This window comes from Rhinolophus sinicus, chromosome 13 (genome assembly GCF_057876585.1).
Source record: "Rhinolophus sinicus isolate RSI-liver-muscle chromosome 13, RSI-T2T, whole genome shotgun sequence".
NCBI classification, from domain to species: Eukaryota; Metazoa; Chordata; class Mammalia; order Chiroptera; family Rhinolophidae; genus Rhinolophus; species Rhinolophus sinicus.
This window is the reverse complement of record NC_142513.1, coordinates 22,189,454-22,215,943: the sequence shown is the minus strand read 5'-3', so window position 1 is coordinate 22,215,943 and position 26,490 is coordinate 22,189,454. Positions and strand designations below refer to the sequence as shown.

The window sequence follows — 26,490 nt, the reverse complement described above, 5'->3', positions numbered from 1 at the left end:
CCCGCCCGCCGGCTAGAGCGGCCGGGGCGGCGCGCGGGCGGCGCGCGGGGACCGCCGGGAGCGGGGCGGACGCTCGCGCCCCTTTTTCCCTCCCCGCCTCCGCATCTCTGCGCGCTCCGGCTCTGGAGCTGACATGGGCGCCGCCGCGTGGGCATCGCCGCCCCTGGCGCTGCGTGTGTCTCTCCTGCTGCTACTTCTGCCGCTCCCGGGGCTGCCTGCGGGCTCCTGGGACCCGGCCGGTTACCTGCTCTACTGCCCATGCATGGGTAAGGCCTCCCGAGCCCTCTGATCAAATGGGGAAACTGAGGCCCAGAGGGGCGAGAGTACTCCTCTAAGCCACTTCTCTGAGGCTCCCACAGACACCTTGACAGGTCCAGGAGAGCACTCCAGCGCGGTCACTGAGGGGGCCTCTGTGTCCAACTTTCCATCTGGCAGATGAGAAAACTGAGGCTAAGAGAGGTTAAGTGTCTTGTGCAAAGTCTACGTTAGCCTGGAGTCCAGTAAATGGAGTTAGTGGGGTAGGCCATGATGTCACTGATTCAACGCTTGCTCTGGGGGATTGTCATTCATTCAACAAATATTTATAGGGCGCTTACTCTGTGCCCAGCCCTTTTCTCTGCTCTGGGGATACGGCATTGATAAGAGAAAACTCCATGCCCTTGTAGAGCCTTTATTTTAGTTGAGGAAGACAGATATTAAAAGATAAACAAAAAGTAAGTAATTACATAGTATCTTAGAAGAGGATGAATGCTATGGGAGAATAAAATAGAGAAAAGTAAAGGAGACTCTAAGGGCCGGTTGAGGGGTGCAATTTAAATGGTATGGTGAATCATCATTGTGGAGGTCATACCTTCTTAAAATCCTCCAGACTCCTTACTGTGATGACTTGGCCCCCTGCCCATCTCCACCACTCACTCCCTTCTCCCTCACCAGGTCCTCCAGCGGCAGCCACACTTATCCCCTTTCTGTCCCTCACACGTACTCAGGTTCTGGAGCCTGTGCTGTTATGGCCTGTGCTATTCCCTCTGCCTGGACCACCCTCCTGTTCACTTCTGCCAGACTAACTCTTTCCCATCCTCAGGTCACAGCTTAAATGTCACCAGAAAGGACTTCACTGACCTCCTTCTTGTTTTCCCTCGCCAAACTTTTTTTCATTTCTTTCTTGAAACTATCAACATTTATCACTATATATTTGTTTGCATGATTCGTGTCTCCTTAGCTGGACTGGGAATGGCTTGAGGGCAGAGAACTTTTCTTTCTTGCTCACTCCTGTATTCCAGCACTTAGCAGAGAGCCTAGCACATTGTGGCCTCTCAATAATATTTGTGGCATGAATGAACGGATGCTAGGTATAATAAAAAGAATCGGACAGGGTCCTTGCCCTTGAAGCATTCACAGGCTGAGGAAACAGCCATTACAGAGGCCAAGAAGTGGGAAAGGACATTCTCGGAAAAGTGAAGAACCATTAATAACTCAAATCCAACGTGAGAGGCAGAGGAGAGGGACTGAGTATGGCAGCGGATTGGAGAAAGGATCCCAGTGAATGAGGCACTGGAGTTGCCCTTTCTTGTGCAGGGGAGTGGAGGTAGAGGTGGGAGAGCACTCCTGGCTGAGGGACTAGCAGAAACAAAGGCATGGGTTGGGAAAGTGGAGAGTAGAAGTGTAGAGCATGTTTGGTAAACAGCAAGGGACCTGGAGTGGCTGAGGCAGAAAGGACAAGGCCTGAAGGGCCTTTTGACTGGCAGACCTGGGAGTCCAGACTTGATCTCTGATCCCATGATGCCAGCCCCCCTGACCCCCTCACCCCTGGCGCCACGTCCTTTATGAGCCCTGCGTTTCCCATGCCCTTCATGCCCCAGGCCTCACCTCTCCCACAATATACCATCTAGGGCGCTTTGGGAACCAGGCTGATCACTTCTTGGGCTCCCTGGCATTTGCAAAGCTGTTGAACCGCACCCTGGCTGTACCCCCTTGGATTGAGTACCAGCATCACAAGCCTCCCTTCACCAATGTGAGTATCTCCCTCTGAGTATCAGGCTCTTGTCTATCCTTCACCTCTGCTTGACCCCAAGCCCTTCTCTGGGTTTTACCTCGCCCTACTCCCATCCAGAACTGTCTTCCCTGGAGTAACAATAAGGAACATTTATCCATTGCCTGCTGTCTGCCACACACTGTTCTGAGAACTGCATGCAGATCAGCTCTTTTCTCCCTCATCACATCCCTACGAGGAAACAGGTTCAGAGAGGTTAGGTAATTTGCCGAAGGTCACACAGCTTGTGAGTGGTAGAGTTGGAATTCAAGCCCACGTCTGTCTGATTCCAGAGCCTGCGTCTGAACCTAAAGCTCCATTTCCAGCCCTGGTTGGTCCCACCCTCTGCATCCCATTGGTCAAGGGGTCATGGGTGGTAATATCAGTTTTGAAAGAAACTGAAGCAGGTTAGTTAAATAAGGTGTCCAAGGCCACACACCCAGGAAGTTTGGCTTCAGTGCCGCCTCTCAGTGCATCAAGGGGCTGCCTTAGCATGGTGATGCTCAGCATCCTCTAATTCCTTGCTCGTTCTTCGTGTTTTCCACTGGTCTTGTGCCTGTCTTTGTTCACACTGTGTCCGCAGGAGCCTGGCAGTAGGAACTGAGTTCATATTTCATGAATTGACTTTAAAAGTTTTTAATAAACTTCAAAAAGTTATATTTAGTATATACGAAACAGTGTATTTCATTCTCAAAGTCTTTTCTCTGCATAGGTTTTATTTTTTCTTTTGCATGCCTGTATTTAGAGAGGTTTTTAACAGTTAGAGGTTAAAAGCCAGAGTACCTGAGATCTTAGCCTGGCTTGGCCACTTACTTGCTGTGTATCCTGGGCAGGGTCCTTGACCTCTTTATGCCTCGGTTTCCTCGTCTTTAAAGTGGGCTGGTAATAATTGTTGCCACCTCCCACCATGACTTAGTGATTGTGGCATGCCTTGCATGTTTTGTGCCTCTCTCTTAGAAACAGCTGAGCTCGTCAACGTAAAATGCTCATGATCCAGGAAGTCCTCAAGAACTGGGAGCCATTGATGTTCTGATTGTTTTGCACTCACCGTTATAGTTTAGACATTGCCCATGCATCTCCTTCTGGCTTGCTTTCTCTTGCTTTGCCTTCTCAGCCGAGAGTCTTTCGGAGTCTCCACTTCTTGCTTTCTTCAGGTTACTCAACCCATCCCAGTCGGGCTCCCCTTCCCCACTGGGACTGTTTTCACACAGGTCACCAGGGACCTCAGAATTACCAATCCAGGGGTCATTTCTCAGTCTTGATCTCAGCTGACCTCCTGGTGGCACCCGGCTGCATGAGCCTTTCTCCTTCTTGAACTTCTCTACTCCTCCGTCTTCCAAGATGTCGCCTGTTCCTGCTTTAGTCCTGACCTCTCAGCATTTTCCTCTTTGTGCTGTATGAGGTCAAGGTGGGGGGGATCTGCTCTCTTTCCACCCACTGTTTAAATGTTGGTGTGTCTCCTCTTTCTGTTTGCTTATTAGTTGTGACCTCTAGATGAGTTATCTAGTTTTTGTTGGCTTGGGTTTCTTCATAAGTAAACTGGAGATGGTTGTACCGTATTCCTACTCTTAGAATTAGATGCATAGTCCATGAAATGTGATGAGTACGTACAACACCTGGCGATAAGTCAACACTCAATATATATTAGTTGCTATTATTGCCATTATTTGCTTTGCTATAAATTTCTGTTGACTCTTGTGGTTTTCACTCTTCTCCATGTACCTCCCAAATTTATCTGTCCCAGACTCTCCTCTGACCACAGGCGTGTGTTTCTAACTCCTTGGCCCTTTAGTCTACTTGGATGTCCCACATGTATCTCAAATTCTCAAAGCCAGAACTGGACTCGGCATCTTTCCCCTCAAAGCTGTGTTACCTCCTATATTCCGAGCCTTAGTTTATGTCTCCTCCATTCACCTGGATACCACGCCTGGAAATCTAGAAGTCATCCTACATGCTTCCCTTTACACTCTACTTTGCCTTTCTTGTCATCTTCTAGCCTGTCTATGCTGCTCCATCTTCCCTTGGACTTATGAGAGATGCTCAAAAATATGTGTTGAATGAACAGACAGTTGAACAAATAAAAAGGACCATTGCAGTAGCCTCCTAATTCCTCTCCGCCCTCTAACCTTACATTGATATGTTCTCTTCTCCGCCACCAGAATGATCTTTCAAAAAGGAAAGCAAATCTCATATTATTTCTGCTTAAAATCTTTCAGCAGGACCTTGTTGCTAATAGTTAACCGTGCCTGTACAGACTACGGACTTTGTTCCCAACGTCTGTCCATTCGAACACCAGTGGCTCATGCAAGAAGTGTGCAGTGATTAAATCACATTGGGAAATTATAGGCTCATCTTCCCATCCCCCCAAAATTGAGATTCACAATGCATATTAGCATATTAAAGGCCCTGATAAGTCTTATAGTGGAGAAACCAGGTTTTTTTTCTTATAGTGAAGAAACACAGCATTTCCCAGGCCCGTTTAACTCTCCAGAGTCTTTTTATTGCAGCACCCTTTATCCACCCGAACTAGTGGAACATGCTTGAGAACCCTGACCTATAGGTAATGTCTAAATTTTATTCCATGGTGTTCTAAGAATTTTTTTTAATCTAGGAAAACACGGAGATTAATATCATCACCATCCATGTACCCATCGGTAGAAGTGATAATCATTACTATTGCTACAGTGTTACAGATAAAGCTGTGAAAAGATCAAATCTCTCTTGGCTCCTGAGACTAATTCTAATCCCTCCCCCTCACCCTGTAAGGGCAACCACTGTGATGGATTTAGTGTCTGTGGTGCGACTTCTTCTAAGTTCTTTCCCGTGCTGTCATTGTGGCACTGAGCATCCTTGTACCCACCTGGTGCGAAGTGCAAGAACTTTTCTAGTGCAATTACCTAGAGGTGGTGGGAGGAGCATTTTAAATTCCATCAGATGCTGTAAGAGTACATTCCAAAGTGGTTGTTCCAAATTGTACATTTCTACTCCAGCCGAGTACAAAAATGCCCCTTTCCCACATTCTTTCCAACGATTACAGGTAAGCTTTTAAAATTTTGCTAGTCTCATGGATGAGAAGTGACGTCTTATAATTGTAATTTGCTTTTCCCTAATTACTAGTGAAGTTGCATATCTTTTGGGTGTATTGGCTATTTGGGTTTCCTTTGCTGCGAGTGGTTCACTCCTATCCTTTTCCTATATTTTCTCTTGCATCGTTTGTCTTTTTTCTGATAGATCAGCAGGCATTTTTTAACACGGGAAATATTACTCTTTGTTCTTTAGCTTGCAGATATCTTTTCCTAGTCTGTCTCTGTCCTGATTTGTTATCTTTTGCCAAAAGTTTTTCATTGGCATATAGTCTGAGCTGTCTGGGTCTTGGAGTATATGGTTTTGTGTTTTGTTTTTTATATTGGGGAACAGTGTGTTTTTGCAGGACCCATCAGCTCCAAGTCAAGTCATTGTTTTTTAATCTAGTTGTGGAGGGCGCAGCTCAGCTCCAAGGCAAGTTGTTGTTTTCAATCTCATTGTGGAGGGTGCAGCTCACTGGCCCATGTGGGACTCGAGCCGGTGACCTTCGTGTTCTGAGCACCTCACTCTAACCACTGAGCCAACCTGCTGCCCACCGGCAGCTCAGCTCCAAGCTCAAGCCGTTATCTCTCACAGGCCCATCTGGGAACCGAACTGGCAACCTTGGTGTTATGAGCATCAGGCTCTAACCATTGAGCCATCCGGCCGCCCCTGGAGTATATGGTTTTAATAAATGTCTGCAGAACAACCACTAGGATATTGAGGAGAGACCCCTGCCTCTCCATGACTCCCTTTTCCTGTAGCTCCATGTGTCCTACCAGAAGTACTTCAAGCTGGAGCCCCTCCAGGCCTACCATCGGGTCATCAGCCTGGAGGACTTCATGGAGAAGCTGGCACCCACCCACTGGCCCCCTGAAAAGCGGGTGGCATACTGCTTTGAAGTGGCAGCCCAGCGAAGCCCTGATAAAAAGACGTGCCCCATGAAGGTGGGTCCTGTGGGACTGGTGGGCGCTTTTTGCCTGTTCCATGTCCTCTAGGCTCCTGTGACACTGTGCGAAGACGTGGGGGGGAGGGGTAGGCATCAGAGGGCATAGAATAGAAATATGGAGACTTAAGTCCCATTTCTGGCATTTGTCAGTGGTATCACCTTGGGCAGAGGACTTTGCTTGCTCTGAACTTTTATATCTACCTACAAAATAAAGACGCCAGTGTCCCTGCTCTGTCTCACTCATAAAATGTCATGAGGGCCAGGTATAAGAGTGCTTGTAAACTGTAAAGTGCCACATCAATAATAACAACTAATGCTCACATGGCGCTTACAACACGCCAGGTACCATGCTAAGAGCTTTATCCATATTAACCCACTTAATCTTCAAAGTGCTCCATGAGGAAGGTACTATTAGCATCCCCATTTTAGAGACAGGACACTGAGTATGACAAAGAGGTTCAATATTTTGCCCAAGGTCATATAGCAAGCAAGTGGTGGGGCTGGATTCAGCCCTAGGTAATTGGACTCTATTGTCCACTCTCCTGACTTGTATACTTTCCAGCCTCACAGCAGGTAAACAAGAAGCTATTGTATTTTACCAGTAGAAATTTATAAATTTCTGACACTTTGGGACGGAGACAATCTTCTCTGTTTTTCAGCTTATGCTGAAGTCTGGGGAGAGTAGTTGGAGGAGCCATGAAATTTGAGAAAGACTGCTTATAGCCCCAACACTGCCCTCATTTGCTGTGTGAACTTGGGCAAGTGCCTAGCCCTGTCTGGGCTCTGGTTTCCATCTTAAAAGATGCATTGGATTAGCTTGTCTTGAAAGTCTTTCAGAGCGCTAACCAGTGGCCCATATCCAAGATCCACTTCTCCCCCAGACTCACACCAATGCTGCAGGGTCAGTGGGATGGGCATTGTGAGCAGGAAAGACTCCTTCAAACACTGTGGTGAATATCTGCTAGAAACCAGACCGATGGGAACTGCCCTCCTCAGGCCCCAGCCCAAGAATTACAAAGTGACATTCCTACTGGGCCATCCTCTGAGGGTGTTTCAGCCTGATTCAAATGGCCCAGGATTCCCCCACCCATAATTCTTTGGCCCCATCCCCAGTTGGCTTTCCCTCCCCCTCAGTAAGCCTTTGACCACTCTTCTTTCTGCAGGAAGGAAACCCCTTTGGCCCATTTTGGGATCAGTTCCATGTAAGTTTCAACAAATCGGAGCTTTTTGCAGGCATTTCCTTCAGCGCCTCCTACAAAGACCAGTGGATCCAGAGGTATTTGGAGGGCTTAGGGGAGGGGCATGGGCATTCAGCACCTTCCTGGCCCTCTTCCCCTCTACCACACCCTAATACATGAGACCAAAGGTGCGGCCATTCTGTCTGCTGAACTTGGGATCCTATGTGATCTGTTCCCATCTGAACACCTGACACAGTGGGACATTGACCAGCCACGAGGTTGAGGAAGAGCTTATCAGCCGATAAAGGATGTCATAAAAAGAATGTTGTGCAATCACATGAGTCCCGATTTCCTCTTCTAGGCATGAGAATCACTCCTCTGTTACCTTTGTCTTCGCAAGGTGAAAATTGGAAGCAGCTTCTAGAGAAGAACAACTTTAGGCACAGACTGAGAAATGATGTCATCCTGATAATAATTGGATGTGCTTTTTTTAGTTGTGCTCCAGTAGGCTCTATTAAAAAAATAGGTTAGCAGGGCATAGGCACAGGCCATGAAATATTTATAGAGCGTCTGTCATGTATGATACATAGTACTCAGAGGCCTGAGGTGATATATAAAAATGGGAAGACCCAGCCTCAGCCTTCAGCTAGCTGCTGTCTGGTTATAATGATAACTAACATAGTGCATTTGCCCTTGATGTTATAGTGTGGCAAGAAAGAGCGTGGGCTTAGAGGTCAGACTTGGGTTAGGAGCTCTAAGGAGTTTATGAATTCATGCATGCTCACTGCATTTAGTAGGCCAAAGACAGACCCACAGAAAAAGCACGGGCTCAGAATTAGACAGGACTGCACTCCGCCCCAGCCCGGCTTCTTTCTCAGGTGACCCAGAGCAAGCCAGTGTAGCTGTCTGGACTGTTTCCTCCTTGGTTTCATGGAAGGAGCACTGTGGTATCTGCCTCCTAGTGTATGACGTGCATGGCACATTGTAGGGGGCCAACCAGTGTTAGCTATTGCTATTATTATTTGCATGCTTTCTTTAAGCCTTTGAGAACTTTCATGAAGTGGGTATTATCAATTTCCATTTGACAGGTGAGGAAACTGAGCTCATTGAGGTTAAATAACTTGCCCAAGGTAATGCAGTTGTTGAGTGGGCAGCTGAGGTCTCTATATAAGCCTTTAATATATAATAAGAACTAATATTTATTTATTTCCTACTCTGTGCCAGATACCATTCTAAGTCTTTACTCCTATGTCTCCTAAGGTAATAACTCATTTAATCCTTCCACAAGTCTGTGACAGGTGTTACTGTCATCTGTGCTTTACAGGTAAGGAGATTAAGGCAGACAGGACTGAAGTCATTTGCCCAAGGTCACACAGCTTGAAGTGGCAGTCTGGGATTTGAACCCAGGCAGCCTGGGTGGAGAAAACGGCTTTGCCTTTAACAGCTGCCAGTTCCTATGTGGGTTGCCTTCGGAGCTAGCTCATGAGCTACTGAGGACACTCAGTTATAGCGAGTCTAATCCTCTTCATTGTTGATCCCAGAGAAGGCAGTCCAATTTAATCACCTACTTCGTTCTCCCATTCAGCTCTGAATGCCCTGGACCTGCCCTCAAAGGACGGAGATTTGCCCCTATTCACAAAATGCCAGAAAAAAAGCAAAGAGGACACCAGCTCTACAAGTAGCTCCAAAAGTAATCCAAACCCCAGAACAAGCAAATGCTTCTGGTTGGAAGAGGAGGACAGTGCTTCATGCATGCGTCAGTTGGGGAACGTTGCTGAAAGACTCGTTCATTGCCCCATAGTCTTTGGAGTTCACTGAGCTGTAGGAATTGCATGAGAGCTTGGGGAAACTTGTACCTTACAGCCAAACTTTAGCAAAAGGAAGGCTAGTAAGGAAGATGTGGTCCCTGGAGGCAGTTTGAGAGAGTTAGGACCTCCTGGGCAACTTTATTCCTTCTTTCCTTCCTTCCTTCCTTCCTTCCTTCCTTCCTTCCTTCCTTCCTTCCTTCCTTCCTTCCTTCCTTTATTTCTTCCTTCCTTTCTTATTTAAGAAGCACCTCCTGAATCTTAAGTACTGGTCTGGACGCTGGGGATACAGGCAAGAATATGGTAGATAAAGCCCTTGCCCTGATAGAGCTGAGTCTAATGGTGTAGACAGTGAATAAACTTTTACATAAGATACTTCCAGAAGAAATAGTGCTATGAAGGACATAAACAGGTGATCTGTGATTGACAGGGCTAAAACCTTAGCTTCGTCAGCTCAGGCTGCTCTAACAAAGTACCACAGACTGGGTGGCTTAAACAACAGACAGTTATTTCTCACAGTTCTGGAGACTGGGAAGTCCAAGTTCAGGGTTCCAGTACGGTTGAGTTCTGATGAGGACTTTTTGGCTTGTAGGTACTGCTGCTTTCTTGCTGTATCCTCACACTTGGCGAGAGAGCAAGCTCTCTAGTCTCTTATAAAGGCACTAATCCCATCATGAGGACTCCACCTTCATGACGTCATCTAAACCGAACCACCTTAAAGGCCCTACCTCTTAATACCATCATATTGGGGATTGGGGCTTCAACATACGAATATAAGGCGGGACACACATATTCAGTCCATTACAGACCTGAAGGATGAGGAGCCAGCCATGCAAAGAGCTGGAGGGAGAAGTAGTTCTTCATGGCAGGAGATGGAGAGCAGAGGCTCTGAGGCAGGAGCAAGCTTGGTGTGGTCAAGGGCCAGGGTGGCTGGTGTGGGACGTGAGGAGGAGAGTGGTAGAACGTTCCCGTCGCCTGTTGCATAACAAACCACTCCAAAAGCTAGTGGCTCAACAATAATTTATTATTTCTCAGAGTTCTCTGGGTGGACTAGGCTTAGCCAGGCAGTTCTTTTGTTTGTTGGTTTGTTTATTTTTCCATTTTCTTTATGGAATCCCAACTGTGTAAGTTTCAATCCATGTTAAACATCTAATTTCTTAGAATGAATACCCTTTAGACTATCCACCAGAGATTTGGTGAGAGATTGGTTTTTCTTTTAATAAAGAGGAAATGAAATGTCATCATAATCTCACCACCTCTCCAAAACAAGACTATTAACATTTTGATTCATATACTTCTACCCTCCAGACATTTTTATACACTTATGCATACCAATACATACTAACTTAAAATGAAATGATTATAATCCTTGGAAGACTGAGCAGTAGTCCACTGTAGGTATAGACCACGTTTTGTTTGTCCATTCATCTGCTGACAGACACTTGGGTTAGCTGGGCACTTCTTGTGCTCTTCTGAGGCTGCATCAGCTGCTGGCTGGGCCTAGCACCATCTGAAGGCTCGACAGGGCTGCATGTCCGAGAGCTTCCTCGTGGCCTGCAGGTCAAGCGGACGCAGCGGGGGCAGTTGGCTAGCATACATATAGTTGAGCTCTCCATGTGGCTTGGACTGTGACAGCACGACAGCCGGGTTCTGAGAGGTGCATCCAGGGAGTGAGTGTTCCATCAGACAGCAGGTGGGACCTGCTTACCCCATAACGACTGGGCTGGGCAACCTGGATGTTGTCACTTCTGCCAGATGCTCTTGGGAGAGGGCATAGAGGCCACCCAGTGGGAGGAGAGTTGAAGAATTAATGTGCCACGTAGCACAGGCGATTGGAGAAGTGAGCAGGGTCAGACTACAGAGCTTTATAGGCCCTGGGGAAGCGATCTGATGGGAAGCCTGTGAGTGCATTTTAGGGTGTATGGGTTTTCTCCATTTTCTAAAATAGCAGACACTTGCTGTAGAAAACTGTCCTTTGGAGGCGAGGATATGGGTATAGGGAGAATGGCATGGGAAAGTGTCAGGCCCTTCTCCAGCTCACTGTGCGACTCAGCAAATTGCTTCCCTTCTCTGGCCGCAGTGTTCCATCTGTAAAATGAAGCCGTGAGCAAGATCAGTGGTTTTCAAGTTGTTCCCTGGAGTTCTTGAGAAATGCCTGCAGTGCCATGGTGGGGGGCAATTTGGAGGGGCTCAGTTCTTCTCCACCGCCTTCAACCCTCTTACATATCACCCAAAAGTTTGGATGGCTAGAGGTCTAGGTGTTTCAGGCTTCATTTAGGCGACATATAACAACAACAAAAAAGTAACTCAAGTTAATGAGAGATGTTTACTGTTTTCTTACGTAAAAAAGTACTGGAGTGTGCAACCCTCGCTGGATGGCAGCTCATTGTGTCATCAGGAATCAGGCTCCCGTCTATGTGCTCAGCCATTCCAGTGCTGGCTTTTACTCTTGGTGTCACCTCATGGACTAAGATATCTGACAAAGCTTCAGCTGTCAGTCACGTCCTTGCCCCAGGCAGCTGGAAGGACAAAAGGGGCAGAATGAGAAGGGCACATCCTCACCTTCTTAGGTAACCTTCCTTACAGCTGACTGGCCAGTACGTAAGCACATGGCCATATCTAGCTGCAAGAGGTACTGAGAAATGTCTTTATTTTGGGCTGCTGTGTGTCTAGCTGAAAGTTCTAGGAGAAGAAGAAAAGAGACATTTCTTTCCCACTAAGTGATTTCTAAGGATCCGTCCAGCTCTGTCGGTTCTGAGTCTGTGAATGCCCTGGTGGAGGTTTAATTCCAGACATTTGTTGCACATTTACTGTTGAAAAGCTAAGGGCCATCATGCTGAACCATTCTTGTAGCATGAAGGTAACAGGTATTTGAGCATGTGGCCTCCTTGGGAGGGCACAAACAGGTGATAAATAATTGGCAGGGCTAAGACCTGAAGGATGAGACCTGAACCATGAAAACAGCTGGAGGAAAAGGTCATTCTTCATAGCCGGGACAGTGAGAGCAAGGCTCCGCCTCGTTTGTGTCCCTACATCTTCTGCACTCAGCGTGGTGTACATCCCCTGCTGTATATCCACAGATGTACACTGGACACAAGTGGATGCTGCGCATAGAGAAAGCCTAGCTGGTTGGGGGAATCAATAGAGTAGGTGTGGTGGTGGGGAGCCCCACAGGTTTACTGCGTAGAGCAGCAGGAAAGACAGCCTCCTTCAGCTGGACAGTGACCAGGCTAAGGGCCTGACCGCGGGTGAACGGTCGGGGTAGATGGAGCTGCTCAAACTTGCTTTCCAAACAGTGGTCGCCCTCACTGGGAGCAAATGAGTATCTCAGTCTTGGCTTCTTGCTGCTCGTTAGGTCGGAGCCGATGTTCTGCTGGGACAGCTGGGTACTGATCCAGATCCAGGTGGAGGGGATGGACATTCTAACTCGCATTCATCAAGGGCCAGCAGCAGGTTCTTTTCAAGAGGTCAGGAGAGCGCAGATCCTGGTTTTATCCTAGTGTTCCAGCCCCCTGAGTGATCACAAAGTCTTGTTTTCCTTTGAAACCCTTTCCTTTGAAAGAAACTCAGCTGAGGGCCTGACCCATTGTAGGTGTTCAGTTAACATTCACTTTTTCCTCTAAAGCCTGACAACCTGATTTGGTCTTTCTGGTGAGATCCCTGAATCCTTTTCATTCATTCATTCATTCATTCATTCATTCATTCATTCATTCATTCATTCATTCTAAAAATACTGATTACACCTGCAGTATGTTGAGGCCTGTGCTAGGGTCTGGGAATCAGAAGAATACACCGCAGGCAGCTTTGGAGGTGATCGTTGACCGAGTGGGGAAGATAGGAGTGAGATGTGGTAGTTAAGGATATAGGTTCTGGAGCAGACTGCCTGGATTCAAATCCCAGCTCCACCAACTCCCAGCTGTGTGATCAGGATATCTTACTTAACCTTCCTGTGCCTCAGTTTCCTCAACTATAAAATGAGAATTACAATAGTACTTATCTCACAGGGCTCATAAGAGAATCAAATGAGTTAGTATACACAAAGCAATTGGAACATTGTCACATAGTAAGATTCAATAAATGATTTACATGTACAGATGTACAGATGGTTCCTGACTTCCGATTCTTTGACTTACGATTTTTTGAATTTATGATGGTACAAAAGTAATACGCATAATAAATTACATGAATATTCAACACTTTATTATATAGATGGCTTTGTGTTAGATGATTTCGCCCAACTGTAGGGTAATGTAAGTGTCTGAGAACATTTAAGGTAGACTAGGCTAAGCTATGATGGTCGGCAGGTTAGGTATATTAAATGCATTTTCCACTTACAATATTTTCAACTTAAGGCAGGTTTATGGCGATATAACCCCATTGTAAGTCAAGGAGCATCTGTGCATATAAAATTAAAGTCAGACGAGTTTTAGATAGAGCCAAGCTGTCGATGAATACTTGTGTGTTGCTTCCTTGGCACTGGGTCTGGACCAGGGTGTGTGGGAATCATGGTGAACAAGACTGCCTGAGCCCCTACCCTCCCGGGCTGGCGGTGGAGCAGGGAGGACAGTTGTTGAGAACGTCATTGTGCTGACGGCAGCAAAGGAGAAGGGAACAGGGAGCCCTCGCAGAGGAGCTGGGGCTGAGGAGTGGCGACAAGACTTGAAGATCTTGGAGGTTTAGAAGGTGTTCGTGGACCGAGGTTTTGGGGTTGGGCGTGAAGAAAGGGGCACGTCCATGGCAGCACCGTCATATGACTGCAAGACGAGCACAATCTTACTGTCTAGCAGGAGGGGACTAGATGAGTACATCCCAGTTTATTCGTGCGAAACAGAAAACTTCAAGAGAAGCTAACGCGATCACATGATCCACATGATCAACGTGGCCAAATCTCTAAAACATAAAGTTGAATTTTTAAAACGTTAAATAGGTTACATGCAATATGGTGACGTGATGAGGGTGATGGTAGTCAGAATTTTCTCAGAGCTTTCTATGTGCCAAGCAGTGTTCTGACACTTTGCTTGTGTTAATCCATTTAATCTTGTCAGCAGCCCTGTGAGGTAGGAACTATTATCATCTGTATTGTATAGATGAGGAAACTGAGGCATGGTTAAGTCAGAAGGGCTAAGTCACCTGCCCAAGTGAATAAGTGGCATAGTCAACATTCTAGAACAAGGTCCTCTGGCTGGACAGCCATGCTTTTACCATTGCACGGTGTAAAACCCACACAGTGTAACACCTTTCTATACAAATAGTAAAGTGTAGTCATGCATAAAACCACAGTATCTTCTGGGAAGAGGACGAAAAGAAAGAGATGATAGGACAGAGCTTTTATTTAGATATATATCTATATATCTATATCTATCTATATATCTGTATATATATTTTTAAATCTCAAACAAAGCAAAGTATTAATATCTGCTAATTTGGGTCATGGGTATGTGGATTATTTCTTGTATTATATGAACTATTTCATAATTTTAATTGAAGTTTTTATTGAGTAATTGGAGATTCACATGTAAGTGTAAGAAATAATACAGAAGGATGCCATTGTCCCTTTACCTAGTTTCCTCCAATGGTGACATTTTGCAAAACTGTAGTGCCCTATCACAGCCAGGATGCTGACATTGATACAATCCACTCATATTACTCAGGTTTCTCCAGTTTTACTTGTACTCACTTCTGTGTGTGTGTGTATGTGTGTGTGTGTTTCGTTCTATTCAATTTTATCATGTATAAGTTCGTGTTTCCACCACCACAGTCAAGATATCAAATAGTTCTAACATTACAAAATCCTTGTGTGGCCAGTTTATAACCACACCTACCTCCCTAAAGACACACACACACGCACACGCACACACACACCCCTGGCAACCACTAATCTGGCCTCCATTTCTGTTCTCCATTTGTCATTACAAAAATGTTGTATAAATGGAGTCATACAGTATGTAACCTTTTAGGATTGGCTCTTTTCACTTGGCATAATTCCCTTGAGATCCATCCAAGTTGTTGCGTCTATCAAGAGTGTGTCCTTTTCATTGCTGTAGTGGCCCATTGGTCAGATGCACCGCCCTGTGTAAGCATTCACTTGTTGAACGACATCTGAGTTATTTCCAGTTTGGGACTATTATGAATAAAACTGCTGTGAACACTTGTTTCCTGGTTTCTGTGTAAACATAGGTTTTCATTTCTCTGAGATGAATGCCCAAGAGTACAATTGCTGGGTCATAAGGTAGTTGCATGTCTGGTTTTATAAGAAACTGCCAGACCATTTTCCAGAGTAGCTGTGCCTGTTTCATAATTTTAAGAACAGGCTTCTGACTGGCAGAAGGAAGGCAGTCCAGGCAGAGGGAAGAAGCCTACAGAGATGTGGCGTTTGAAAATTGATGGGCCAGCAGGGTGTTTCATGTTGCTGGAAGAGGCTCTGGGCTTAGCTCGAGAGGGAACACAGGCTTGCTCCTCCCCCATTCAGTCAGCAAGTCTTAACGGAGTTCGTATGTGTGCCGGACACTCTTCTGAGCACTAGGACACACTGCCTTCAGAAGCCTGAGTCCAGCAGAAAAAACGGGTGAAATAATTACAAGGTGCATAGTGGATGGGGAGCGGAGCCTTCGAGGGAGGTCTGATGGGGGCATCTGTAGAACTCTGGTGCTTTCCATGAGGGCAGGGACCATGCCTGTCTCATTCTCCCCCAGGTTCCAGCACCTAGTAGGCAATTAGTAAATATGTATGAAGAGTGAGTGAGCTTATCCAGTGTCACATTCCCTGTGAGTGTGGCCTGTCCATTGCCCTCTGGCAGCAGCTGCATATCCCAGTCTCGCCATGTGGGTAAAAGGACAAGGCTCCAGACACCACACCCTGGAGACAATTATCACACCCCTTATTGGAAGCCAGCATGATATATAAAAGCTTGGAATGCTCTACTGGAAATTTTTAATTGTTAAGCAAGCAAAGAGGGTTGTAAATTCCGGGTGGCGGGACAGTTGCATATTGTGCCTGTTGCCACCGCCAAGGTTTCTTATCAGCCCGTTGGGGTTTCACAACCGCTTGTGCTTCTTGCATGTTACAGGGGCCCCTCCACAGGGTCTCTGGGACATGGAGCAATGCCATCCTTTTTCCCGTGGGGGTGGTGGCCATGCTCTCTGTGTGTCCTCTCTCTGACTTCCCCTCATTCTGTCTTGTATCTAGATTTTCTCCCAAGGAACATCCAGTGCTGGCCCTGCCAGGGGCCCCGGCCCAGTTCCCCATCCTGGAGGAGCATAGGCCACTGCAGAAGTACATGGTATGGTCAGACGAGATGGTGCGGACGGGGGAGGCCCAGATCCGCGCCCACCTCATCCGGCCCTACGTGGGCGCTCACCTGCGCATTGGCTCCGACTGGGTAACTTCCCCCTTCCTCTCATGGCTGGGTTGGACATGTCCCTGAGCAGGGCCCAGGCCTGTGGGGGTGGAACACTGAACCCATTGCACCACGTCCCAGCCACGGGAAAGAGTTCTTGCTCGGCCAAGTGCACGGGACTGTTTCCCGTGATCCTACCATAGACACAGCAGAAATATGGCTCCAAAGTGCTTGCTTGCCAGTTCTCATTTTAACAGTTCCATTTTTATCCTCATTTTTCAGATACATAAATTGAGGTATCAAGCTAGACTACGGGATCCAGCCACAAGCCAGGGAGAGACTCATAGCACAAGAGACCTCTGTCCCAGCTCAGTGTGTAGTCAGTAGACTCCTTGTTGAAAAACAAGATCTGGAGATTGGGTGGGGCTCCCAAGAAATGAAGATGTCATTCTCTAAATTTGGAGGCCACTGAAATGTGCAGGAACCTCCTCAGATTATCCTCTGTGTGAAAATAACAGGAGTAATATAGACAGTCTCTTTAATTTACATAAGAAGATACAGATACATAGAGATATATACATATATGTGTATACACACACACACACTTCTATACATAAATATATATACATACATGTTAGAAATGCTCATTGTTGAAGACTTGAAAAGTATAGACATTAGATCAAAATTCATTCAGAGTCCGTTGAAGAAGTAATCACACATTTACCCACTAGACTCCCTTCCTGCCCTCTTCCACAAAGGAAAGGAGCCCGGCCCAGAATATGTTATGAGTAGTTTCAGTCAAACCTTCAAGGAACAGGCAGTTCCCATCTGTACTTTCCTAGAACATAAAAAGATACAAGAGGCTATTTTTTCTAAAGTTAGCATTACGCTAATAACCAAATTCAGATAAGGTTAACTTGGAAAAGTATATAACCCGTTCTCACTTGTGAACATCATAGATACACAGATCCTAAGTAAGATATTAGCAAGTAAAATTCAATAACATATTAAAGAATATACAACACAAACAAGTAAAATTTATCCCAGGGATGTGATGAAATTCACTATGTTAACACCCAAAGAAGAAAAATCATAAATCATTTCAATAGAGGCCAAGAAAGCATTTGATAAAAGTCAATACTCATTTATGATTTAAAACAAAAAACAAAAACACTCTTAACCAACGAGGAATGGAAGTGACCCACCTTAACTCGATAAAGACTATCTCTGAAACCCACAGCGAACATGTGCGTCTTGGGAGCTATCAGAAGTGTTCCCACTGAAGTCAGAAATCAGATAAAGCTGCCCATTGTCACCACCATGGTTCAGAATTCTACTGGAGGTCCCAGATAATGGGACCAGTAAAACCAGTGGGAAAAAAAAGAACAACCTTTGTCAGAAGCCAATATCCCACTACCCAGAAATAAGCCCTCTTACTGTCTTGATGCATTTCCGTCTTCCCTCAATGCTTTTTTTAAAAAACATAGTTGAGCTCCTCCCATATAGCCTGTCCTTTTTCACTTACCAGCTCTGGCTTCTGGGGTTCCCAGCCAGTTGCTGTCTTTAACTCTGTCCCCCAACCCCACCCTGTAGAAGAATGCCTGTGCCATGCTGAAGGACGGGACTGCTGGCTCCCACTTCATGGCTTCTCCTCAATGTGTGGGCTACAGCCGCAGCTCCGCGACCCCCCTCACCATGACGATGTGCCTCCCTGACCTGAAGGAAATCAAGCGGGCCCTGAAGCTTTGGGTGACAGCGCTCAACGCCCAGTCGGTCTATATCGCCACGGATTCAGAGAGTTATGTGCTTGAGATCCAACAGCTCTTCAAAGGGAAGGTATGCATGGGCCCGGTGGGAGTGCAGTGGGAAAGGACTCAGAGAAAGCAGAGGGTCCCACCGCCCCCACTGCACGCTGCATGTCCTCCTACCACGAGGCCTTTGCTTGGCCACCCAGTTTCTCTCCAGTTCCTACCCTTCTTTCAAATCCCAGCTCGAGGAGAAGATTCTAAGATGGTGGAATAGATACCTGCTGTGCCTGCCGCCTCCCATGACCACGTTAAAATTACAACTAAATTATAGGGCAATCAACCTGAAGAACCATCTGAAGCCTAGCTAAACAGAACCTCTATGACCAAGGATATAAACAAGAGGCCACATGAGATCAAAAGTTAAAAAACAAAAACCAAAAAAAAAACGAGCTCACACACCTCTGCTGACATTCTTCAGTTTTCCCTCCACTCCTGCAGCTAATGTGTCCCGACTGGGAGCTGTCACAGAACTTGATCGCATCTTCTCTGCGACACTTCCTAGACTATGTGAGACTAGTGTAGAAACATGTCTTATTTTCCCCCAGGAATTGTGGCTCTTTGAGGGCAGGATCCCAGGCAGACTCAGTATTCTATTCCTTGGCATCTAGCCGGTGCTTTGACCTCCTCCGGGGCTCAGACCCCTGCCCCCCTCGCCATCACCAATGTCTAGGACAGTGCCTAACACAGAGTAGACACTTAGTAAATGTTTGCTGGATGAGGACATAAAGAGTGGGCCCCTGGGAGAGATGCAGGGGAGCGGAGGGATTAAAGGCATGGGCTGTGGAGCCAGAGACCTTGAGCTCTACTCACCGTGCAGCTTTGTACCAGTTACTTTACCTCTCTGTGCTTCTGTTTCCTTGTCTACACATGGGGACGGCAAGTGGTACCTATCTCACACCGTGATTGTAAGATCAGATGTAAAGAAATTAAAACCGTTCTGGTACAGGATAAGTGCTCAGTAATGTTAGCCGTCATTGATAGTAGAAGTTGGTGGTTGATGAAGAAAGGGGAGGACCTTTTGTTCTTAGTAAATGCTTAAGGAAGCCATGAATCGTAAGTCTTCAGTAATATGAATATGTAGTGGAACGTGCTTGGTACTGTCTGCATAAAGAGTAGGTATCAGTAAAATGAGTGAAGTAATAGTAAGCATTCAGTAAGACTTTGTTGAAGGAATAAAAGCCCTAAATGCTTCTACAGACCTTAAGAGGCAGCTGTCTGCTTTTTAGCAGTGAGTGCCCTTGGCTTTATATGGAGGGGCTCCCTTTCTCTTTTACCCCAGACCCAGGCTGGAAGCCCCAGCTGGTAGAGAAAGTGCTGAGTCAGTGCACTCTGGCCTCCCATCCACCCACTTCATAGAAGAATATCAGAGTTGGCAGACCTTGGAGTGCCTCTAACCCAACCCCTGTGTTTTATTGCTGGGGAAACCAAAGTCCCAAGAAGGGACAGAATTTACCCAAGAGGTCGCAGAGCTAATTATAATGGGCATGACACAGAGTGGGTAAGTTTCAGGACGTGGGTGGAATTATTCGGGGGATTTTGGCCATGATTAAACTCATATTATTTGTTTGCTACCATCCAAATAGCAAGATGATGATTTTTGTTACATCAGAAACCTCTGCGTGACAGCAAAGCACTTTCCGCCCCAGCTCTGCCCACACCCCCACCTCAGTACTTAGTTGAAGCATGTGGAGAGCCCCAGGGAGTTTTTTTGTGAGTTTTTGGCATTGACATACTCGTTACTTGTTACATCTTGAGTCTATTGCCATTTTCTATTTCCTGTTTCTGTGCCACTGTTCTTGTCCTTCCGTGCTCCTCAGCCCCCTTCTCCACAGGCTCAGGGCTCCCCTTCCTCCTGAACTATGCCTTGCTTCTCTTAAGCTGGGCTAGTGCTGAGCCAGGGGTACTGATAAATAAGATACGGTGCTGCCCTCCAGGGCTCACAGTCTAGACTCAAGAAAAGAGATTTTGAGGAAAACTATAATACATGCCACAAGAGGGGCTGGGGCTCATTCATTCACTTGTCCAGTCAGCAGATGTTTCTAGAGGCAGGCTCTGGCCAGCAGGGACAAGCAAACCGAAAGCGCCCAGCCCCCGTCAGGTGCAGGAGACTGACACTAATCGGAGAATCACTAGAGTACAAACTACAAACAGATGTGTGCTCTGAAGTGCAGGGCATGGTTCTGTGAGAATGCAGAACAGAGGACCCTGGCCTAGCCTGGGGGCCGGGCAGGACTTCCTTAAGCGGGTGACACTTGAGCTGTAGTGTGAAGGTTAAGTAGGAGTTAACCAGGCAAAGAGACAAGCACCCCAAACGGAAGAAAGAGCATATGCAAACGCCCTGAGGTGGTTGGAGCCTGGTGTGGAGCGGCTGGAGGTATGAGAGGAGGTGGAGAGGTGGCCTGAACAGGGCCTACAGGCCACAGTCAAGATTTGGCATCTTTATCTGAAGAACAGTAGGGCACCATTTAAGGAGGTTCAGTTGGGGGTGGAGCAGGGTGCAGGGTTAGAGGTATCTAAAAAAGTTTCCTCTGGTTGTTCTGTGGCAAGCAGACCAGGAGCTGAGGCAGCAAGGAGACCAGTGAAGAGGTAAGCGATGGTAGTGGCTGGCCAGGAAGTGGTAATCCATCAAGAGAAGGGTTCACCTTTGGGGAAGAGACTAGACAGGACTTTAGGCTTGGAGGCATCCAGGCAGCAGAACTGGATGGGTGGGGCAGCGTTTGGTCAGGCCATGGTTTGGTAGGGGAAGCCAAGCCCATCGGCTAGGGCTGCATGAGAAAAATAGAACTTGAGCTGAGATTTGGGGATTTTAGGGTAGGGAAGGACATTCCAGGCAGTGGGAACTAACAAGCAGAGGCACAGAGTATGAATAAGTGGTGTGTTTGGAGCTGAGGCTGGGGGCGTGGCGGGGAGAACGGTACTGGGGGTGGTGTTCCATGTGCAGGGGGCTGAAGCAGCCGCTGGGCAACACTTCTCTCAGATACCGACCCTACGTCTTAATCCTCTGCACCATCTTTTGTGTCTGTAACTTCAGCGCAGAGGAAGAAGACTGGGAGTAGGGCTGCAGGCCTTGGCTGAGCTGGCCACCTCGACCTGCACCTTAGCTAAAATACCCTGCCCTTCCTCCTGCAGGTGAAGGTGGTGAGCCTGAAGCCTGACGTGGCCCAGGTCGACCTGTACATCCTCGGCCAAGCCGACCACTTTATTGGCAACTGCGTCTCCTCCTTCACCGCCTTCGTGAAGCGGGAACGAGACCTCCAGGGGAGGCCGTCCTCTTTCTTTGGCATGGACAGGCCCCCACAGCTACGGGACGAGTTCTGATCCTGGCTGCAGCGCAACACCAGTCTGAGCTGGTCACTGCAGCCAGGCCTGGCAGCCAGAGCTGCTCTCAGGATTGATCTCCAAAGAAGCCAGCTCCTCTTTTCACCTGCCAAAGACAGAGAAAAGTACCAGGGAGTTCCTAGAGGAGGAAGACATTCCCTCTCCCAGGGCACAGGACTTCCACGTTCCTAGGAGCCAGACCATCTACCCTCCTCGTGTGATTCCGGCTATTGTTGCTGGGAATTTCTAATACCAGCAAAACAGCCCAACCTCTGTCTTTTGGGCTGCTCTGCTCTGAGCAGCCTGCAATGCGGGACTCTCTTCAGAGATATTTTTTTATATACCTATATATAGAGAAAGATTTTTATAGTTTTGATACAAGGTCATGACTACCCTAGAACTCTCCCTCATTTAAAAAATATCGGCGAAGTTCATTAACGTAGGTACCTAAAGTGACCTTAATTGAATGTAGATGAGGCCAGGAAGTGGGTGGGGGTATTCACCACTTTTCCGTATGACCTCCAAAGCGGCCCTCAGACTCATCCCCACTGCCTGGCCAGAGCCACTGTCACCCCCCCTTCCTGGGCCATTTCCAGGTTTGGGGTATGAGCACTGTCCTCCACTGCAAACACTATGCAAATATAAGTTCTCAGTCAAGGTGCCATGTAATGCTCTGCAGACAGCTGAGTGCTGCTCACAGCACAGTCCCGGCAAGGAGCACAGGCCATCAAGCCTGACCATCATGGCATTGCTCTCAGTCAGAGACTCTTGGCAGTTGGTGGCCTGCCACAAACCTGGCACCATCAGGATCTCCTAACGCATCACCAGGGGCCAGGGCTTACTGGCCTGGTGGGATCCTTCTGAGGGCTTTCTCCTTTTGATCTCTTGCCTCAGGGGCCTGGTTGTAGAATTTTGTCATTAAGTTAGTATCTATAACCTGTTCTCCCAGCCTTTCTCCTACAGCTGGAGCCCTCAGACCATATTCTCTTGCAGTGTTTGCTAAGCCTCTGACCAGACAGAAGATACCCCAGATCCAGCAGCCATCAGACCCAGTTTGGAAACAGCCTTTGTCCGTTCCTATCCGGTGTAATCTCTGTCAACCCCATAAGGCTTAAAGTGTGACGTTGTGTCTCAGATGCTGCAGTCGTAATAATCCATAACTCCCGAGAGTGACTTTTTGGCCTTGTGGTTCTAAAATTCAGGTTTTAACACCTGCTGATCTCTTGCCGTCATGTGACCCCTCTCGGTCTGTCCCGGAAAGGTGGAGGGGACTGACGAGAGCCAGGCACGCAGCTCCAGGCCAGGGCTTCTCCTTTCTGTGTCAGGGCAGCAAGGGTCTCAAAGACCAAAGGTGACATTTGCTGCTCTGAGTTACTGCCCGACTCTCAAGTGGGAGAAACTACAGAAAGGGCTTTTGTATTTCTCCTCTCGGGAAAACAGTGAGATGTTTTAAATCCTAGGTGGATCCTGAGAGATGATTTATCTGTTCAGACTTGTTCATGAGCCTCATTCAGAGACATGGAGCCCCTGCGTCCCTGCCTCTCTATTGGCTGGTTGGGGAAGCGTGGCTCACTGGATGATTTCACTTGCTGTTCACAGCCTAGCACTAGGTACTAGAGTCTGGACTCTAAAGGACAATCCAAACTGTCTTGATTAGCTTTATCAGTGATAATAGCTTGTGTTTCTAGAGGAGAGAGTGTTGAGAGCTGCAATCAGACTCAGTATCTTCTATAGGCCGGCACTTTTGACCCAGTTTTCCCACCAATAAAATGGTGATAAAACCGACAGGATTGTTGAAAGGCTCAAATTGGATACAACATGTACAAGATCTCATTGTAAACTTGAAAGAGACAAAGGCACATCTGTAGCTGTTGATTAATTTGACTGCCTCTTGACACACACCTACTCTGTGCCAGGCACTGTGCTTGTTAAGTGATTTATGGGCATTCTCTGGTTGAGACCCCACCCCAGCCCTGAGATATTGAAACTGTTATTATCTACTTTCTGCACAAGGAAAATTTAATGCTCAGGAAATTCTTATAATTGTTCCAAGGCCGCACAGCTGGTGGCAGCAAGTCAGAATTTGACCTCCCAAAGCCAGTCCTAGCAGCTGCCATGGGCTGCTGCTTCCAGGTCACAGGATGCACTTTTCACCCATTGGGCTTCTGCTGTGGGTCTTCCCCTGCCAGAGAGTTTGGGGAGGAGGAGATCACTTGAAAAACAGAAAGCCCACGTGACGCTTACAGTCGTATTGGGCGGCTTTTAGTTCAACATCCTTTCAAGCAGCAGGAATTTATTGATCAACTATGTGCCAGGCTCTGTGCTAGGTACTAGGGATTCAGCAGAGAATCAGACATCAAGTCTTTGTTCTCAAGGAATTTGCATTCTAGTAAGCAGAAGACACAATAATCAAATGTACCGTGGGAGGTGTTAAGTGCTACTAAGGAAAATAAAGGGCATGGGGGTTGCACAGGGGGGGCAGAGTTGTTTTAGATAGGAAGCTCGGGTAAGGCCTCTCTCAAGAGTTGCCACAGAGGAGGGAGGGGCACCCATTCAGATATCTGGAGGCTGCACCTTCCCAGCAGAGGAAGCTGCAATTGCAAAGGCCCTGAAGCTGGAGTAAGTGAGTGAGGAATAGCCAGAAGGCCATCACGGCTGCAGTAGCAGAAGCTGGCAGGGAACAGCCGTAGATCAGCAAGCGAGGTGACTCGTCCCACAGCCTGGAGGGCAGTGACAAGGTCGAGACTCGGCTTTTATTTGGAGAGAGATGGAAAGCCTTGGTGTGGTCTGAACAGAGAAAGGTCGTGGTCTGATTTATGTTTTAGAAGGACCTCTTTGGCTGCCACAAGACGAGATGGGAAGGAAGGAGGGTGGAAGCAGACCAACGCGAGGTTGCTGTAGGGATGCAGGTGAGAGACAGGGGGCTTAGGCAGAGGTGGTTGCGTTGAAGGTGGTGGAAAGTGGTCAGATTCTGAATATGAAATTATTTTTAACTTTAAATATTTTTTAAAGATGTAAGTCTTTGCATAGTTGTAATCATGTAGTATATACAATTTAATGTCCTGTTTTCCACTTAATAGTATGTCATTTTTTCCATGTTGGTACATGGCCTGAATAAACGTTTTTAATGATACAGAATTCCATTGTGGGGTGTCTCATAGTTTATTTTTGTCCTATTATGAGAATGTAATATGTTCCCAGTTTTTTACTGTTAGTATTTGAAAAACATTTTATTTGTAAGGTATTATTTCTGTATCTAAAATTTCATTAAGATAAATTCCCAGAAGTGGATTTGTTAGATCAAAGACTTAAACGCTTTTACTATGGAAACATTCAAATATGCATGAAAACTGTGAGTGATAAAATGAACTCCCACTTTAAACAGTCCTCAGCATTTCATCAGTCTTGTTTCATTTATCATCCCATCCCCAAGTCCAAGCGCTGGAACCTTTTAAAGAAAATCTGACTGTGTCTTGAGGGAAGAGCCAGCAGGGTTTGTTGACACACTGAATGGAAGGTAGGAGGGAAGGAGAAGTCAGGTTTAGGGCCCAAGCAACAGGGAGAAGGAGTTGTCCGTGACTGGCAGATTGACCTTGAGGAAGGTCACTGTGGGGACAGAGCCCCAGAGAGTAGTTTACAGGCTCTCGGCCTCACGTGGAAGGGTGCTGGCTCGGGTGGTGGATGGCCGTCGGCTGTGGCTGGTTGGCCGTCGGCTGTGGCCGGTTAGCTGATTGGCCGCTGGTATAACTGCTGCGGCTACGGAGGAGAACCGAGGATTGCCGAGGATTGCCGAGGAGCCGAGCAGAGCCGAGGAGAGCGGAAGAGGAGAGCCGAGGAGAGAAGAGAGGAGAGGAACAGAGTTGGGGAGAGTGGAGGAGAGTTGTTGGTCGGTTGGCGGAAAGGCTGACGGCAGGTCGCACGTCCGGTGGGCCCAGCCTCCAGTGAGACCATAGTGGTATGACTCCCCTACCTATGGCTCCGTGGGTGTTCCTTTTTGGCCTCACCATATCCTGCGTTCTTATGTGAGGAGCGGGACCAGAGACCCCGCAGGCCGCCCCGCACGACAGTCACTCACCTCTCTACCTCACTTCCAAGTTCCAGGTGCTAATGGTAGTCCCAGCAGTGTTCCTCAAAGGTGATCTCCAGAGGTTCCTTGAAGCTCAGGTTGATAAAGCGGATTCCAGGGACCCACCCAGATCAGAGCAATCAGAATGTCTGGTTGGTCATGCTCAGGAATCTGCATCTTAAGAAGCACCTACAAGTGACTTTGGTGGCCAATGGCCTAGACCTGCCTCCGTGTGGTCCTGGGACCAGCAGCATCAACATCACCTGAGAGCTTGTTAGAAATGCAGACTCGCAGGCCTCACCCCAGACTTGCTGAATCAGAAGCTCTGGAAATGCGGCCCCGGAATCTTTTAACAGCTCTCCAGGAGCTGCAGTTTGAGCACCACTGGTTGGAAGGCTATGGGTCAGCCACAAGCCCTTGATGGAAGGCCGTCTCTGCAGGCCCCTCCCTGGCATGCCTGGAAGGTTCCATTAAGCACTGTCAGTGGGGTGGCTTCAGGAGGTGCCCAGTCGTGCTCAGTTCGCGATGTAACATTGGCTTATTTCTCTTATTGTGCCTTGGGGGAAATACACAGCCACATAGTCAAACCCTTGATTTAATGGATTTTATTGTCTAAGGATGGGTCCAAATTTACATAAGCAAAACAATGGGAATTACATTTTTTAAAAATTAAGTAACTTCCAGTAGAGATGGGTTGTGGATTAGGCACAAATAGAGAAGCAGGTGTTCCCAAAGGAACCCAAACTGGGAAACACTGTCCTGATACATCATAGATCTTCCAGAAATATGGAAGGGAGTGGAGAAGAAGAGAATAAGGCAGCAGAGGGGGCAGAGGGAGAAGAAAATGAGCTAAGCTCAAATTTCCATGTTCTGTTCAATCAAAGAAACTTAGTGAATAATAATAGTAATAATAAGTGTTCCCTGGCCCAGAAATAAAG

The 26,490-nt window shown here is 47.2% G+C and overlaps 1 protein-coding gene across 3 annotated transcripts; it reads left to right on the top strand.

The window, feature by feature from the left end:
* Positions 1-23: 23 nt before the first annotated feature.
* On the top strand, positions 24-24,624 carry POFUT1 (protein O-fucosyltransferase 1). 3 transcript variants are annotated; one of them, XM_088789202.1, is made up of 9 exons: positions 24-266; positions 1,890-2,011; positions 5,857-6,039; positions 7,205-7,317; positions 16,210-16,402; positions 17,954-18,196; positions 19,475-19,479; positions 19,528-19,666; positions 21,298-24,624. In XM_088789202.1, the coding sequence occupies exons 1-9, from the start codon at positions 134-136 to the stop codon at positions 21,484-21,486; spliced, it is 1,320 nt and encodes a 439-aa protein (XP_088645328.1). In that variant the 5' UTR covers positions 24-133; the 3' UTR covers positions 21,487-24,624. The 3 variants fall into 3 exon arrangements, with proteins under 3 accessions (XP_088645328.1, XP_074173934.1, XP_019604057.2); XM_074317833.2 differs by lacking the exons at positions 19,475-19,479; positions 19,528-19,666 and adding an exon at positions 20,719-20,754 and having other exon boundaries at positions 28-266; positions 21,298-21,431; XM_019748498.3 differs by lacking the exons at positions 19,475-19,479; positions 19,528-19,666 and having other exon boundaries at positions 30-266.
* The last annotated feature ends 1,866 nt before the right edge of the window (positions 24,625-26,490 follow it).